Source organism: Xiphophorus maculatus, chromosome 12 (assembly GCF_002775205.1).
Source record: "Xiphophorus maculatus strain JP 163 A chromosome 12, X_maculatus-5.0-male, whole genome shotgun sequence".
NCBI classification, from domain to species: domain Eukaryota; kingdom Metazoa; phylum Chordata; class Actinopteri; order Cyprinodontiformes; family Poeciliidae; genus Xiphophorus; species Xiphophorus maculatus.
In genome coordinates this window covers 10739062-10757669 of record NC_036454.1, presented here as the reverse complement: position 1 = coordinate 10757669, position 18608 = coordinate 10739062, and the positions used below count along the sequence as shown (strand labels likewise).

At 37.2% G+C, this 18608-nt stretch overlaps 1 protein-coding gene across 1 annotated transcript; it reads left to right on the top strand.

Moving 5' to 3' along the window:
• The first annotated feature begins 1087 nt into the window (after positions 1–1087).
• dhx37 (DEAH-box helicase 37) lies at positions 1088–17578 on the top strand. The gene is made up of 26 exons (XM_023344220.1): positions 1088–1488; positions 1583–1761; positions 2901–3013; positions 4053–4410; positions 4491–4639; positions 5671–5763; positions 5852–5948; positions 6155–6268; positions 6578–6794; positions 6888–6986; positions 7066–7136; positions 7635–7770; positions 8193–8269; positions 9390–9622; positions 11394–11505; positions 11590–11696; positions 12500–12688; positions 12864–12988; positions 14022–14138; positions 14234–14406; positions 14497–14611; positions 15349–15486; positions 15564–15658; positions 16332–16405; positions 17034–17131; positions 17215–17578. The coding sequence occupies exons 1-26, from the start codon at positions 1386–1388 to the stop codon at positions 17289–17291; spliced, it is 3459 nt and encodes a 1152-aa protein (XP_023199988.1). The 5' UTR covers positions 1088–1385; the 3' UTR covers positions 17292–17578.
• The last annotated feature ends 1030 nt before the right edge of the window (positions 17579–18608 follow it).

The window sequence follows — 18608 nt, the reverse complement described above, 5'->3', positions numbered from 1 at the left end:
TTGCTATAAAACCCAGCAAATTTTTAAATTTAAAAAATGGTGGGTTTGAAAACAAACTGGGTTTGCTGGGTTTTCAAACTCAAAATGTAAAAACCCAGACTGAGAAATTTCTAAGCTTCTTTCTAAAAAGAAATTCTGAGATTAATCTCAAAACTTTTCTAGCAAATTTTCAACTTTTGTACCCAGAAACTTCCTTGTTTTTCTGAAAAAATATCTGAGATTATTTTCAAAACTTCTTTGGGGGTTTTTTGGCATAAATTTCCTCCTTCTTTTCTATCTACGATTACCCTAATATGCTGTTGTAGCTGTCTGGTTATTATTTAGCATTTCAGTCTATTAATCATGTTCTCTCTCTGAATTACTTGTAGAAGTCTGTAAATGTGTTAATAAAGTTATGAACCTTTGTTAGTTTAAGATATTTCTAGATGTCACAAATATAAGAGTCACTCATAAGACTAGTTATTTTTAATTTTTAGGAACATCTATTTAATTTTTGAATTGAGTAATTCAATATTGTTTATATTCTGCAAACTTAACTCTTCCTAATTAAATTGTTTGAAATTTGTTAGATTGCGTCAAGACCAAAGAGAGAAATTTATATCCACTTGTGTCCTTAACCACATGTATTTTATAAAAATTTATATTAGAATTTATAATAAACTAAACTTTAAAGTACTTGTTTTTGCCACACTGTTTTACTGCTAAGCATCTTTTATAACATTTTTCTGGTGATTCACTGAACCTTTTCCATTTAAATGTGTTTTCTATTTTTATCTTATGTTTCGAATTTTTATTTTTCCACCTATTTGTCATCATTTCCACTTTTCTTTCCTTTTTCATTTTGTTTAATGTCTCGGTTTATTTATTTTGCTTTCTTTTTCTTTCCAATTTTTCCCTTTTCTCTTAATGTTCTGTTTATTTATTAATTTCTCTTTCTTTAAATTTTTTCGTTTTCTTTTAAATTTTATTTTTAGGTTCTACGTTCTTTTATTATTTATCCTTTTAATTTTTATTTTATATTACTTTGGTTCTATTATTTATTTTTGCTTTAATTTAATTTAATGCCTCGGCGGAACACTTCTACGAAGTAACTGTTCCGGGGGGGACAGTTTTAACAGTTGGACCTTCACATGTTTACACGTGAGGTTTCCACATTAGATCCTTCAGTGGCTAATTTATCCTCTTTTCACCATTTTGAACAATTATATTGAAGACATAACGACTTTAAAACAATTATATCATGAGTTCCACAGCACAAAAGTTTAAGGCGGTTTGATGACGAGGAATTATTGTCCTTTAGTCGTTTTTGAGCTGCTAAAGTCTCAGCCTGGTCTGTTTCTGTATCAGAGACTGTCGTCTGTGTTATATCCAGTTGCTTGTTTAAAATGGGAAAGCTAAGGAAGAAACACAACTGGAAAGGAAGGCAGCAAAGTGAAACGCAGCAACCAGCAAAGGAAGGGAAGACGGATATTGTGGTGGAGCTAAACGGTAGGAGACATCACTGTTATTAAGATGTTTATTTATCCATTCCTTGTTTAAAAAGCAGCGTCCTGACGGATCTATGTGGGTTTGTTGTCATTAGTTGGGGATCGGATGAAAGGTGTAGACGACAGCAACGCTCTGGTCCTTCCAGCCTCCAAACACAAGAAGAAGAAAGAGGAGGAATCTAAAAAAAAGCCCGTGACCTCCAAAAAACATCTGACGAAGAAACAGAGAAAGGAGCTTCAAAAAGTCTTGGAGCGCAAAGAGAAAAAAGCTCAGGTGAGACAACAGCAACAACTATGGTAGCAACAGTAAAATGTGTATGAAAGCTAAGAAAAAGAGGTGAATATCCTCACAAAATATTACATTTAAAATTATGCCAAAAGCAGCTAGACAAACGACAGCTTCTGCACTTAAAAAGACGTCATGGTAAGTCAGATCAACACATTTCTACTAAATATGTACGTGACATTATGAGGTAACAGCTTAAAAAAACATTGTTGCACAACTTTACCCATAAAGAGATAGCGGTTCACAAAGTTTAAAATAGTAGTCATTCAGATTCAAAAATATTCCTATCCCTTTAACATTTTTACCGTTTGTGCTTTTACTACAACTTCTTTGTATTTTATGGAGATTTCTCAGGATAAACTATCACAGCGTTTAGTTTAACGAAAGAGTGGAAGAAAAATAATACAAGGTTTATTTACACACATTAAAAAATATTAAAATGTGACATTAATTTTTACATGTACCTTATAATTCTGGTATCTTTGAATAAAATCAAATGCATTTGCATCATTTGTTGTAATTAAGTCAGACTAAATAAATTATGTGTTCTCTGTTTTGTCAGAATACATTTTAAAAATGCCTTTTAAGTGAGTATTAAACCTGTGTTTCAATAAATCCACATTTCTGCATTAAAAATATTTTTTTTATACGACTGATGTGACATCCTAACCTTAAATTAGAAAAGTCAGTCTGTGTTTCATTTGGTGAATTAAGCTATTGGAATAAATAACATTTTCAGTAATATTCAAATTCACAGACTATAACTCAATACATAGATTTAATTGCACAGAATTTTATGTTCGGGCGTCAGAGTGACAGTGAGTGAATGCAATACTCACTTCAGAATTTTATTGTAAAAGTACATTGATTTAACCCTTAAGATTTCCTACACTGTGTTGATGTATAACATAAAATCTGAATAAGATACCTTAAAAATATGATACGACAAACTGGAGAATGCTTTTGAAAGGCTGAAAATAAAATCTCAAATATTTTTAATGTTTTTGTCTTTGTTGTAAAATGTTTTGTATTAAAAATGTCGTTATGTTAAGGTCTGTTTTCAGGGAGACATACTTTTGTTTTTGTATCACATCCTGCTGACGTAGTTCTATTAATTTGTCTTCTAGAGGGCAGACATCCTCACCAAACTGGCCGAGGTCCAACTTCCAGAGTCTGAACTGAAGCTTTTGTTCACAACATCCAAACTGGGAACAGGAGACAAGCTTTACCAAACTAAACAGTAAGTTCAAAGGTCATGAGCACCTGAGGTGGAACATGGCCTTCAAAATAGACACACAACGGTCAGGACTTATTTTATTCACTCCGGAGTCTCTGTTTAATTTTTTATTATAATGCTAATCAATCATTGCTGATGTATTATTTGCAAAATATAGTGTTGAAGCAATCAATTGAATGTATTATGGAGAATTGATTATTGAAATAATCATCAACCAATTTAGTAATTGATTAATTGTTAACTGGAGTATTTATACACTAAAAAGGTCAACTGCTGATAGAACAACACACTCAGAGCAGCAATTTAGTCAAAATATATTCATTTTGCATTTAATAAGATTTAATATTATTTGTATGTTTCCTCACCTGGTTCAAATTCTGTAAGAATGTCCGTTAATATATCGGTTAACCAAAAAAAAAAAAAAAATCAGCAGACTGTAATGATGTTAAGTCAAGCAGGAAGGACTGGGCTTTTGATGTTAAAAATAAGCGTTTAGTCGCTGAAGCATTCTTTGTTTCAAATCACCAGAGGAATGCTATGTTATTGCATTTTAAAAATAAAATACTTATTTTATTTTTTTAAATAAATATAATAATAAAATACTTATTTTATTATTTTTTAATTATTGTTTATTTGTATTTTTAAATGTATTTCTAAAATTGCATAAAATAAACTTAAGTGCTTAAATGAAAAATCTGCAGAATGTGCAAATATTTTATCCAATTAATCATCAGAATAATCCATTACTAAAATCACTTGGCTTAAAGCTGCAGATGAAACGTTTATAAAAATGTATATTTATTGAAATGATGCCATGTTGAGACAGATAGATGGGACTGTTAGCTGCAGCCGTAGCATAATCCTATCATTGCTGCTTAGTTGTCTTACAATGTTACAGTTTGGGACTTCAGATGCTTTTAGGTACAACTGTCTGAGGAGATAATTTAGATATGAAAAGAAAATCTCAGAAATCTGTAAAATCAGTGCATCAAGAGTCGAATCAAGACAGCAACAGCAGCATGATTGTTTCGTTTCCCTTCAGGTCATTGGATGAAGCGAAAGATGGAGGTTCTGGTCCAAAGATCAGCAGTGTGAGCGGGGCAAACAGGAAAAGAAAATGGGAAGAGGATGAGGAGGAAGAGCAACAGAAAGAAGAAAGCAGTGATGAAGATACATCCTCTGATGAGGAGGAAGAGGAAGAGGACGATGGAGGGGATAACTCTGTAGAGACAAATGAACATAAGGATATTGATGAAACCAAACCGGAGGTGAAGCTGGAGCAAAACGTTGCAGATCCAGATACACAGAAGGAGACGGTTCCTAATAAGAAGACGGTGCAAAGCAAGAGGCCGTCAGAGCCGGCTGTGTTTATTCCAGTTGACAGATCAGCAGAGGTTCAGGTGAGGAAAATTGTACTGTACATATTTATAACACTGTGTTTGTTTCTCTGCTTTGAACATGTCTCAATCCATTACTGCAGGAGGCTCGTCTGAAGCTGCCGGTGCTGGCCGAGGAGCAGGTCATCATGGAGGCAGTCAGGGAGAATCCCTGCATTGTCATCTGTGGGGAGACAGGAAGTGGAAAGACAACGCAGGTGCCTCAGTTCCTCTATGAGGCTGGTTATGCCTGGTAGGGTCTCCATTTTATTCCTGCATGGCTCTCTGGACATTGACCCAGAGAAAAGCTCATAATGCTGCATCATAAGAGGGTTCTGAGTCACTCTGGAATATGTTATGCTATAATAAATATTATATTTTCCATGTTTAGAGAAGCAGGAAAGAACTAAACGACGTGGAGAAATATACGTATTTTTACACTTTGTACCACTGATGTAAACAGTTAGATTAATTGTTGATTAATGGTTTATTAGGTTAAAATTTGCTCCAATCGATTAATAATGTCCACTTAGACCAGAGGTGGGCAACTCCAGGCCTCAAGAGCCGATCTCCTGCAACTTTTAGATGTGTCTCTACTTCAGTTAAATAATGAGGTCATTAGCAGGACTCTGGAGAACTTGACTGCACGTAGGAGGTGATTCAGCTGTTGCATTCAAGTCTGTTGGACCAGGGAGACATCTAAGAGTTGCAGGACACCGGCCCTCGAGGACCAGGATTTCCCACCCCTGGCTTAGACCCTCTTTTGTTGTTAAAGTTTGACCTCCATCCAGCAGAGGATGGACCCGCTACGCCGCTGGCCGTAGCGGAGCCAGTTAATAAAGATGGCGGCTATTCCAGAACGGGGAAGAGAAACGGTGCAAAAAACTCAAGTTTTTAAGAAAATGACCTGATTAGTTGATTGATAAGATCAGTCAACTTTAGATTAACTCATTAATCGGTGACTGTTTTCAGAAACTTTTATGTCCGTCTCATTGCTTGTACAACTGTCCATTGCTTTCTCTTTCCATCCATCCTATTTCTATTCTTCCATCTGTTTCTTTGTCCTATCTGTCCATCTGCTCACTTTCATCCCTTACAGTTTCTAGATTTTACTGCTTCCATATTTAAAACCTTTAAATTTGGATTTTGTAAAACGTTTTGTGCATTTTAGCTTAAAAGTTGGTTAGACTGTAGAAATTTGTGATTTTGAAATGTAAGTAAACTGACTTGGGTAATGTGCCAGTCAGAAAGTTATTTTTATCCTAATTTATTTGTTTCCTCCAGTGGCAGCAGGATAATTGGGATCACAGAGCCGAGGAGAGTCGCAGCGGTCAGCATGTCACACAGAGTGGCCAAAGAGATGAACCTTCCTTCCCAGTAAGTCAAATATTTGACTTGCTTTAGATCCTAAAATATATATGTTTTTGTTTTACTGATAATAATTTATGTCTGTGTGTTTGCTCAGAGTCGTGTCGTACCAGATTCGATACGAAGGCAACGTGACGAGCGACACAAAGATCAAGTTCATGACAGACGGTGTTCTGCTGAAGGAGATCCAGAAGGTTTTATTGTTTTATTGCTTATTTATTTGTTAATATTTAGTGTTCACAGACGTTTAGAGATAACTTGAAATAATTATACTCTGTGTGTCTCAGTTTAATTTCCTCTGTTCTGTGTTGAACACACATCTGTTTAGCATCACCACAAGGAAAGAACAAAATTAAATTAATATTTGTTGCATTTTCCATTTTTTTGTCTTGCTTTGTAGGATTTTCTGCTTCAGAGATACAGTGTGGTAATCATAGACGAAGCCCATGAACGAAGCGTTTACACGGACATCCTCATCGGCTTGTTGTCCCGCATCGTCCCACTGAGAAACAAGGTGGAAAAAGTTGCTACGCTGGGTTTTTATGTCACTTTTTGTGTTCGTGTCAATCATTTAGAGGAATTAATCATCTTCTCCTGAAGTTTGAAAGTTTGTTTTGATCACATAAGACCCTGCAGAATTTTATTATTTTTCTCCAAATTGTTTCTCTGCACAGACAGTGTTTGCAGATTCACCTTTCAGATCAATTAGGAATCAGGAATCAGTGCAAAAATAAATTAGATGTAGCTGCACAACGTAAAAATTAAAAAAAGCTTTTTCTCCTAGACTTGCTTCATGTTTGTTTTTCTCCATGCCTGTCTGTAGAAAGGAATGCCCATGAAGCTGCTGATCATGTCGGCCACTCTGCGCGTCGAGGATTTCACAGAAAACCAGAAGCTTTTTCAGACGCCGCCTCCCGTCATCAAGGTGGACGCCCGGCAGTTCCCAGTCACCGTCCATTTCAACAAACGAACTCCGCTGGAGGATTACACTGGAGAAGCCTTTCAGAAGACCTGCAAAATCCACCGCATGCTGCCTCCCGGTATGTTTGACTTTCTGTCACTACTTTCAGTGTCTGCGTTGATAATTATGAGTGTAAAAGGGAAAATCTAATGAAGCTGTCTGTGTCGCTCAGGGGGGATCCTGGTGTTTCTGACGGGTCAGGCTGAGGTCCACAGCCTCTGCAGGAGACTCAGGAAAGCGTTTCCATTCAGGAAGGGCAGCATGGCCGCTGGTGAGCGCTCCATCTCAGTAACCATCGATCAGGGAGAAAGTTTATTTCTGTTCTGAATTTACATGTTTTTTATGTTTAGCTGAAGACGAGGAAGCGGACACGGCCGAGGCAATGAGGAAATTTAAGAAGGCCAAACACAAGAAGAATGTTGTGAGTTTACCTGCAATAAAAACTGAATTTATTTTCTAATGGGTTTGCAAAGATCTACACCTCTCACAGCTAAACATTCCCACCTAACAGTCCCTTTCTAAAAACAATATTTTACCTTATTCATTTGTATCTACAGTAGTTATCTTATTTTGTTTTCACATTTTGTGACATTTCAAAGTATCCAATGTATTTATACTTTTGCAAGAAATATTTAATATTAAATCGGTCAAATTCTCTAAAATGTCTTTTGCTACAATATTAGTTACAGCAGGTTTTGACTACAGCGTTGTTTTGTTAACCTAATTTCATATCACATTTATTTCTATGCAGACTTGCAGTAGTGTTTCAGCAATTGAATAAAGTTTGCTTATAGGAAACTTTATCCAGTGGCTGATTAGTATTTTTTAGGCCAATCGTTTTAAAAATATTTCCTTTTACAAGTTGATTGGACATGAAATAAAGTTACATGAAGTTAAGTGTTTTTAACTCTGATTCCAGTCTCTGCCTCGAATCGACCTGGATAACTACTCTGCCCTGCCGGTGGACGAGGGGGACGAGGACAGAGAGGCTGGGATCGGAGACGAGGAGGACGGAGGCTCAGACCTCGAGATCGGGGACGATCCAACCGAGTCGGGTAAATTCATCCTCACTGATAGTTTTCAACGGCCAAGCTGAGTGAGGCTTAGATGTGCCATAAAGGAAACCTCTAAAAAATATATATTTTGTTTAAGGAATATTGTTTGGGTGTCTGAAGTTCCTAATTTATTCAGGGATTGAAAAGATCAGTTTAAATTTCCCTCTGAGTTTATTTTTAATGCTGCATCCACATGTTTTTATCTGATTCATTGTAAAAGTAACTTCAACCATTTAAGGTTGACACCTTTTTACAATTTTAGTTCAGAAAAGGGTCACAATGTAATTCTGTTGCATTTTAATCACAATAAATTGTAAAAAAAGAAAATCCTTTAGATGTTTTATAATTTTTTACAGCTTGTGAGGAAAACTGAAAAATGTGATGTTTTAAGCAGAATGTTGCTCCATGTTTTGTTTTTGTAGAATGTAAGGCTGACCCGTCCAATCCTCTGTTTGTTCTTCCACTGTATTCCCTCTTGGCTCCTGAGCAGCAAGCTAAGGTAAGATGAATATTTTGGCGACTGTAATGTTCAGAAGTTAGTCCCTGAAGAGAGAAACAGGGCAGTTTTGACATAAAAGTTACAAAAAATCTCTTCTAACACAACATTTCCTCCTTTATGTCATCAACTAGTTTAATGACAAACAATATCTAATGACAAAGGCTGCAGCACATGACTATTTCCTGGATCTCCAATAATATTCCGACTTTATTCCACTGTAAAAACAGTCATCATGCTACTGAGGGTGAAGTAATAATCAAGCTGGTTTGCTGAGCTGTATTCTTGTCTTCTATGCCCTACAATGCATTTGCGCTTTCTACACAGTGTGTATAATTTCTGTTGTTGTGGGGAGGTTTCTGCACCTCTACCATCAGTTTCAGGTGAACTGTGGACAAGCAAACACTATTAGTTTTATCATATGTTGATGACAACACGCACAAAATGTAAAATCTGTGTTCATTAATCAATCCCAGCTGATGCAGGTGTGAAATTAAACTATAAACTGTTTTGGACACTGATCCTCCTTGTTCCATAATTTTGCAGAATTGCGCCGCTCAGTGTGGAAGCACACTGGAGAAATCATTCAGATTTTTTTCTTTTTCAAAATCTCTTTCCTAACTTTCTGGAGTGAAAATAGCATTTTTTTTGATAACCTTCCTTATAGTTTTGGATGCTGTGCAGTTGGACAGATTTTTGGCAATATTTTTCATACTTCGCTACTTCGTCATGATGTGTAACCATAGCGACAGGGTGGTTTACAACAAGGAGCAGCTGATAAACATTGGAAAACCTGAAATGATTTATTTATTTCTAAATTTAAATTGGTCAATGTAAGGCTAGGTCTTTTCTTTAACAGTGTGACAGATATATATTTTGAGTTTGAACTTCAGCTTGGAAAACTCACACCTTCACCCGGGTGCTGCACACCTGTACGCTCAGGTGTGCAGCACAGGGGGCTATGAATGATACTCCACAACCCCCTCTTGCCTCTTTTGGACCCCTTAAATCTGCACCCAGGGGCCAGATATGCTGCCACCACAGCAAAAGACCTTTTCAAGACACTTAGCGTAATTCCAGGAGAAGCTTCTCTGACAAATGAAGTCTGTTTTCATGCCTACAGGTGTTCAGGCCTCCTCCACCTGGCACTCGTCTCTGTGTCATAGCCACCAACGTCGCCGAGACATCTTTGACCATTCCTGGCATCAAATATGTTGTCGACTGTGGCCGGGTTAAGAAGCGTTACTACGACAGAGTGACGGGCGTGTCATCCTTCAAAGTCTCATGGACCTCTCAGGCCTCAGCCAATCAGAGGGCAGGCAGAGCCGGACGAACGGAGGCTGGACATTGTTACAGGTCAGAACTGTTCAACACTGTTGACCTGGTGGCGTGTCGATTTTAGGGATTCAAACAATGAGTCGACTCAAGATTGATTGTTAATTAATGGTTCATTAGATTAAACTTTGTTACAGTCGATTAACTAATAATATCTGCTTAGACCTGAGTTTTTGCCAAAGTTTTTCAGGCACAGTACTACCTAACTTGAAATTACCTTCGTGATAACACAACATCTTAATATATACAACTTGAAATGAAAGTATTAGTCTGTTTACCCATTGTCTTTGTTCCTCCTAAAGGGAAGGGTGGTGCTGTTTTGTGAAAGTGACTGGCCAGATAAAACCACAAACTACTACTTGGTGCATTTTGAGTTATTTACAGTATTCTGAAAGTATGTACTCTAAGTTTTATACATGTTTTACACATGGAAATCGACTAGGTGTTTTACTACAAGTGTTGTCTGCATTAATAACATTTTGACAAACACTTGATTTGTAATTTAGAAGTGTAATATAAGAAAATAGACTTGAGTTACGTTGGCAAATACAAACATTTTCTTTCAGGCAGCACATATCCTAGCATAAATAGTTTTATTTTTGGTGTAAAGATGCAGTTAGTCGGTGTGGGGTGCAGCTTTGTTCACTGCCTTGTCACCGGTATATCGCATTCAGCACAGCATGTCGCATGCTATGTGTCATAATAGTGTTCAAAAACAAAAGTTCTGCAGCTCACCCAGAGTTCCACTGGTATTTTCAGGCTTTCTTTTCAAAGACCTGATCTTTGGCCATTTATCCTTTTATTTAAAAACAATCCTTTGGTGTTGTGTTTAAACAACACCAATCCAACTAAACACAGTTAGCTAACTGTAACAGCATCGCACAGTTGGCTAACTTACCTTTGCATAGCTCACGTCACGGAAAATATATTAAATAAATTATTTACATTCATTACCTTATTGTTGTACTTTGGCCGCCATCCAGCAGAGGGCGCCGCTGGTCATCCTTAAGCGCAGCCAGTTGATAATTAAAGATGGCGGCGATATATCATAATGGAAAAGAAAAACTGTCTAAACAGAATCCGATGCAAAATCGGACGCAAAATGTACTTTAAGCGCATCTGTTTTGAAATATAAACACTCGACAAGCTCCTAAGTTATCGCCGTAATAGCGCTCATTCAGCCGAGTTGCATTACGAAGTAGCGACAACTTCTCACTCAGGGTAATTATACTGATGTGCTACGAAGGTGAGATAACGCAGAGAAATTGTAACAATGGAAAACAAACATGGTGTTGATTTTGAGGACTGTTAAAGCACGTAATGGAGCAAAGTTTTAGCATTCCTTCAAGAGAAACCAATGGCTACTTCTGCATAAACAGAAGTAGCCTTAATGTTTCATGCGGGCCTTAGTGTTTCACATTTTTTTCTTCTTTTCATCTTGTGTATTTCCACTTAACAACCTAGCGGGTTCTTGCTGTGTTATAGTTCACAACTGTCTTAAGTTTATATATGATATGTGTGGAAAACACAAATTTCTCTTTATTCAGTCAGCATTTAATACAGCGGACACAAAACAATATTAAAATTTACATTTTTTTATTTTATTTACCACTCTATGTTGTCAAAATATGGTCCTCCAGATAGAAGAGAATACTCAGGTTTTTAAGAAAATTAGTTGTTAGTCTATGAATGAGATCAGTCCACTTTAGATTAACTCATTAATTGATAACTTGCTTCTCTGGTGTATTTTATCTATTATTTTAATTTTTTTTTTCTTGGTTCTATAACACAGGTTGTATTCCTCTGCGGTTTTTGGAGACTTCAGCCTGTTTTCTGAGGCAGAGATCACTCGCCGCCCGGTAGAGGATCTGGTTTTGCAGATGAAGGACCTCAACATCGAGAAGGTCTGTAAGGAGACAAATAATGTTTTAAAGCGAAAAAATAGAGAAAAGCAGAAAACGGAATATTTGTAATTTCTGGTTTTGCAGGTGGTTAATTTTCCTTTTCCCACACCTCCGTCCACCGAGGCTCTGATCGCTGCAGAGGAGTTACTGGTTTCACTGGGAGCTCTGGAAGAGCCGCTTCGCTCTGGAAGGTAGCTGTGCTGTTTTTACATCTTTAAATGCATTATAAGAAGACTTTGCATTTTATTTGTTTTGATTATTTCTTTAAATTTTTGTCATGCAGTTCAAGTCTAGTTTATTTAAATTTAAAAATATTATTTATTATTATTTAAATATATTTTGTGTAGTCAACGGGTTATTTTCTTTTAACTTTAATTGCTTTAAAATTTAGTTATGTTGCTATTGACGTTTATTGGTTACCATAGCAACCAGTAAAAGTCAGCTCCTCCTCTTTTGTTCCTGATTTTAATGGCAGCATAACAAGCAGAAAAAAGACCAGGGCAAAAACAAATTAGTAAATTAAATTATGTAGAATATTGTGTTTTGTGTTCAGTTTGAGTTTTTTATCTTGTTTGTCAGTAAGATTGTTTCCTTTTTTTTTCTTCTTTTTTTTTTACAATGTCCACTGATCATCAGACTAAAAGTTGGTTTTATTAGATTTATGCTCAAAAGATTTATTTCCTACAATATTTTTGAGATTTCTTCTTGTATACTGACTTGTAAAAGTCTTCATATCCCTTGATATTTAAAAGTATTTTGTTACAACTACAACTCTGAGCTCTTTTGGAGTATGTCTGGACAAAAGAATAAGTCTATAAATTTTACATTTACAGAGTTATTTTTTTGTCCATTTTTTATTGTTAAAATTCTTTATTCTTTAAGTTTGAGGTCGAGACGTGTCTGAATGCAAAAGAGTTCAAGGGGTCTGAATCCTTGAGCAAAGTTTTGTCATTATACAAGCACCCGAGTTAACTATTAGTTAATGTTTTACAAGGATAAAAGACTTGCAGCGAGCGAAGTTGAGCTGTCCCATCACCTCGCTGGGCAGAGCGATGGCTTCGTTTCCCGTGGCGCCACGTTATGCAAAGATGTTGGCTCTCGGGAAGCAGCAGGACTGTTTGCCGTACATCATCGCCGTGGTTTCAGCCATGACTGTCCGGGAAATCTTTGAGGACTTTGACAGGTGTGCACATTCATACTAGTCATTGTTTATATTTAATTGTACTAGAAAACTAGAAAAAAGGCATCCAGTGCAAGATCGAATATTGTAATATAACACTACACATTAATATTTGTTTGTCATGCACATAGAAAACTACAGCTGATTTATCGCTTGTTGTTTTCTCATCTCTCCTCAGACCTGCTCGTAGTGACGATGAGAGCTCCAACCTTACCCAGCGTCGAGCTCGACTGGCCCAGATGAGGCGCTTGTGGGCGGGGCAAGGAGCTTCACTCCTGCTGGGGGATCTCATGGTCATGCTGGGTGAGAATACTGAAGAGAAAAAAACATTAATTTAGTCTTAATTTAGCCTCGCCATGGCCTTCCTATGCAATTCCACTTCATTCTAATCTCCCTTCTAATGGGATTTCTCCCATTCACATGGATTACTCTGGTAGAATTTCTGCGCAGAAAAACGATGATGTCTTTTTCCTGCACTGTTTCATAATTAAAGTCTGCCTGTAGTTTTAGCAGTGGCAGCGGTGGATGTGAACGAAGCCATTCACATCCACTGTGAACGGTCACGCTTCTAAATATTGAATTAACATGAACAGCCATCTTGCTCGGCTCGGCTCTTCTCTCTTTGCAGTGGCGATTGGTTGTTTATAGTGCAGACAATTTCTTATAAGCTCCATAACGTCGTACTGACACATTACATACATCACGACTAAACGTTAGCAATTGGGCAAGATTTTAAATTTCAACAGAGCTCACGCCTCCAGGAAGTAATCATTTCTCAATAGCTGAGAGTCCAGGCCTTCTGGACGAAGCAAAGAGTGTAAAACAAGGCTCTGGTTGTTACCAGGCCAGTAGTGAGCTGGACGATATGGCTGAAAAAAAATATTGACTTCTTCTAAAATAGTGATGTGACCTTTTCTGTTTTATCCAGTTTTCACTCTAAGCTGTTATTTTTAAGCAGTTATGAGGCACAGTGGCAAAACCTTAAACTGATGTTGTTCCTCGGTAACCACAAGTTACTCCACAGGTTGTTGCTAGGTAACCAAAGATTGAGTAAGTAAGTTGATTCCACCAACTTTGCAAGAGAGGCTGAGCAGCTAAAGTCTTTCCTCTGCCCACATCCCCCAGAATGCTGTGCGGTTCTGGGTCAGAGTTCAGTGGAATTATTGAACATTCTATCAGGCATATTTTATATCAATATTATTCACAATATTTATTGCTTATTGACCAGCCCTCTGCTATTCTACGGCGAATGTTACCTTCTTTATTTGGCCACAGAAACGTAGGACCTCCACATGTTACTAAGTCTTACTGTAGTTCTGCCTGCGCCGGACTGCAGGTGCTGTTGGTGCGTGTGAGTTTGCTGGCTGTACTCCCAAGTTCTGTGAGGAAAATGGACTGAGATTCAAAGCAGTGGTGGAGATCAGGAGGCTCAGAGGTCAACTTACCAACGCAGGTGCAGAAACACACTTTTCCTCACACACATGCAAAAGTAACATAAACCTGCAGCAGAAACTGAGCCAGAAATCCCTAATTTCTCCCTCCTTGCAGTGAACGGAGTGTGTCCGGAGGTGGGCGTATTTGTGGATCCTAAGATGACTCCACCCACTGAACATCAGGTGGTTTGCCTGCGGCAGATTGTTCTGGCCGGACTGGGAGACCACCTGGCGAGACGCGTCCAAGGTGAAGACATGCTGGACCCGAAGTGGAAGAATGCATACAAGGTGAGCAGATCCTGCAGCTTGGATTGTGATAGAGTTTTGTCATGTTATTTTCTTCATTTTGTCACTTTTATCTGTTTTTCTTCTATGCAGACTCCTCTGATGGATGATCCAGTGTTCATTCATCCAAATTCTGCTTTGTTCAAAAAGCTGCCAGAGTTTGTGGTCTATCAGGAGATCATGGAGACTTCCAAAATGTACATGAGAGGTAAAGAAACACCACAGGGCTGAAACCCAAACATTTGGGATAAGTTGGTTTTTAAGTTTCAAATGAATCTGGACAGATTCAGTAGTTTAAAGATCTGGTTAAGTATGAAAAAGAAAACAGGGTTAGACAAATGATTTATGTTTCTAATCTCAGTTTTCTCAGTAAGAAAATAAGCATTTTATTGCCTAAAATGGGAAAAATAGTGTTTCTTTAGTGAAGCAGGTGAAGCAAAAGCTGCAACTTGAGCTTTAGATAAAACATAAAACAGTGGTGTTTTTATTTTGAATGCAAAATGTATATATTTTTTGCATAGTTTGGCTTAATTACTGCGCATATATGTATGTCTGTTTTGTTTATTTTGTATATTTAAAATGTCTTCCAATTTAAGTGTTAAATGTTCATTAGGATTTAAAGTTTATTGATCTTTGAGGATCTGTAATTGCATTACCGTTATATTATTTGAAAATGATCTTAAAACACCAATATTATTATTTATTGGAATAAATTCTGGGGCAATTTATCATCCAGCACAATTTGTTATTGCGACAGGCCTATGAATATGTTGGGTGTTTTTAAAGTCTGTATACTCCAGTTAACGTTGATTAATCAATTGCTAAATTATTTTAATAATCGACTCGTCAGGATTAATCTGATTAATCGTTTCAGCCTGAGTAGAAACTGTTCAGAGGGAACATCTTTTATCTCATAACATCATTTGAGAACATTTTTCCTGTCAGGTGTTTCAGCAGTAGAAGCAGACTGGGTCCCTCAGCTCCTTCCTCAGTACTGCCACTTCGGCCCTCCTCTGGACTCACCGGCGCCGTGGTTCTGCTCCTCCGCTGGCACCATCAGATGCCACAGATCAAGCACATTCTGTAAGTAAATTTGCAGCATAGCAGCAAATGTTAGCGTCTTCTTGAGCTTTCATTCATTTCCTGTGTGTGTCCTTCAGTCCGAGTGGGTTGGCAGCTGCCGGCAGTGGAGACGGAGTATCCTGAAGGTTTGGAGCGCTACAAGCTGTTTGCCAGGTTTCTTCTGGAGGGACAGGTACTGCTGCGTCTCGATTCGTTTTATCTGCTTTACACCAAATCCGTCTAAAATATGAACTACATGTCATCGCTGTAAGCCAAAATCTTGCATGTCAAAAAGAAAAAACTTTTCAGCCATTAAGGAAATGTTTTTCTAGTAAAAGTAAATTTATACTTGTTAGTTTATTTATTAGGATCCCCATTAGTTTCCACCAAAGTGCTTAATAATCTTTCCGGGGTCCAGTTGATGAAACACAAAAATATTCGTAAGTTAACATATAATATGCACATGAGTAGTCAGACATGTTACAAATTACAAACAGAAACCTGGATCTAATAAATAAGACTTGTATGTTGTTTTTAAATAAATCGTGCTTTTTAAATCTCTGATGGTCTTATGTAATTTATTTGTCAAAGTCAAAAGCTGTTTTTGAAGCTTTTCAATTGATTTTTATTAATGAAACCACAGACGGATGTGAAAGAGGAACACTGAAGTTTTTTTTTAATACATAGAAATAAAGATACAGTGAAAGTATTTTATCTTTATTCTCCCATCCTTCTGTCTCCTCATGGTTTTCAGCTTAAAATAACATTAGAAGAAATAAACATCTTCAGTATTACACTTGATTAAGAATGAAGCTCTCCTATTCAAGTAACAACCTGAACAAACATTTACTTTTTGTGTTTAATAGGTTTGTCCCAAGCTAAAGAAAAACACAGGCCACCTTCTGTCAAACCCTTCCATCATGATGAAAACTTGGGCAAAGTAAGTCTTTCCTCACACATGGGATTATTTTTATTACCTGAGTATGTACAATAGGCGAAACTATAGTGATTAGCTTGTTTTAGTTATAGGGTTAAAAAAGCAACTTGAGCCACTCTGCTGTCGGATCCATTTAATTAAAAAAGCACTTACTAGGTGAAGACTTTTTAATTTATTTTAATATCACATTTAACTCCGTTTGCAATTGTTTTAGTAAAGGTTAGAATGTTGTTGAATATTTCTATTTGCACTGATAAAAAATAATTTCATGTTAATGTATTAGAAACAACAAAGGTCTGAACAGTGAAATGACACAGAGTCTGGCTGCTGAAATCAGTAGATCCTTTAGTTGAAGGGGTTTGAGAGAGTTTTCTCATGCACTCTAGAAAAGTCTGAGATTTGTTTAAGAGTTAACAGAGTCAAATATTGGCTTTTTAAACTTTTTCCACATCCCATTATTTAAATATTTCATTCATGCGTCCATGCATTTTTTAGAAATTACCTGAACATGTTAGACTCAAAAGATTTGAACTTTTGAGAAATAATCCTGTGTGGAAGATACAATGTATATATTTCACACCCGAATGTATACTCTTATTTGCTCTTACTGTTGCATCTTTGCTTTCTTAAGACTCCAGCCCAGGACGGAGGCTTTACTGGGACCACTGGTTTCAAGAAGGGTTGACAGCAGAGATGCTCTCCACTCTATCTGGAAGACTGAAGATAAATGTGAGGAATTAATGTGGCTTGTTGTTTTTCTCTGATTTGATTGTTATAAATCTGTTTTGTAATTTTTGTTCTCCTTGCTGCAGTTCTGTTGTCTGCATACTGCCAGTGGTTACCTGAGGCCACACACCAGGAGGTCACCAAACTCTGGCCTCCGATTTAAATGCCAGAGTCAGAGCAGAAATGAGAGATGAACTTCTGACCAGAGAGACTGAGAATCCTGGCCCACCCCCGAAAAATGATTTGGGTCGTTTTTTAAAACTTTTTTATTGTGTACCTACAACAGCACCACATCTACTTTTCTCAGCTTTGTGTTGTATATATAAAGTCGGAGTTTTGTAGGAAGGAATATCATTTTTCCAGTTCTGTACTGACTTTTTCAGTGTGTTTGCTGCTGTAAAAAAAAACTTGTACTGGTCTTCATAAGACTTTATAAAACATTTGATGTGACAAAGGCTACTGTGACATTTATTTCTATTTTATATTATTTGAATTGTACATAAAGTATTTTTATTGCCACAATACCATATTTTTTTTATTTATTAATTGCATATACTGTATATATCGCTACTTTTTAGAAGTTACAAATATGTTAATGATTTTTTAAAGTTATTCTGTAATTGCGCTGTTGAAGTTAGTTCTGGTTTGTTTTTGTTTGTTTTTTTGATTCATGAATTACTCTTTTGGAGTTAATCCCTCCGGTTTTTGGATTTTGTGCAGGTGGAATTATTTTTGATGTTTGGATTTGTTTTTATTATGTGTAGCCATGGCAATAGTTTTGTTTTGTTTTTACAACCCAGACTAGCATCTCAAAAGCTCAAATAATACCAGATCTATGACCTCTAATCCCAGAAGAGTAGAATCGAAGCCTTCATGGAGGCAGAGCAGGACCAAAGTCCAATGTCTCTCTGCCTGGGTTTCAGGCAGAGGTTTAAGGAGGCAATATTATGTATTTTTCAACCACAGAGCCATTTTGTAGCACAATTAAGTAACTATGTTACAATAAGTTGTCATAAAAATGCCGCACCTATCAAAAATATTGTTTAGAACTCATGAGACTGACTTCAACTATCTTCAGTGAGAGGCATCTTCAGATTCACTGGATAGACTGACTGTTATCGGACATCGGGTATATTAGTACATTAGTAACAATATACAGTGTTGTTGCCGGTTCCATCTTCTTTGCTGCTGTGTGTTGGGGAAGCAGCATCAGAGCCAGCGACTCTAATAGACTAGACAAAATCATCAGGAAAGCTGGCTCTGTACTGGGACTAAGGCTGGAGTCCCTGGAAACTGTGGTGGAGAGGAGGACACTGAAGAAGGTTCTGTCTATTATGGACAATAAACAGCACCCTCTCCACCACATAGTGGACAGACAACGGAGCACCTTCTCACATAGGCTGCTCCAGCTCCGCTGTCGGAGAGACAGATACAGGAAACCCTTCCTGCCACATGCCATCTCACTGTACAATAAAAGCTA

What these genes read in the sequence shown, in the direction of transcription:
- dhx37 (XM_023344220.1), top strand. Translation starts at nt 1,386, where the DNA reads ATGGGAAAGCTAAGGAAGAAACACAACTGGAAAGGAAGGCAGCAAAGT. An exon ending in AGTGGAAGAATGCATACAAG is followed by an intron (nt 14,407 to 14,496) that starts GTGAGCAGATCC and finishes TCTTCTATGCAG; the next exon opens with ACTCCTCTGATGGATGATCC. An exon ending in CTGGAAGACTGAAGATAAAT is followed by an intron (nt 17,132 to 17,214) that starts GTGAGGAATTAA and finishes TCCTTGCTGCAG; the next exon opens with TTCTGTTGTCTGCATACTGC.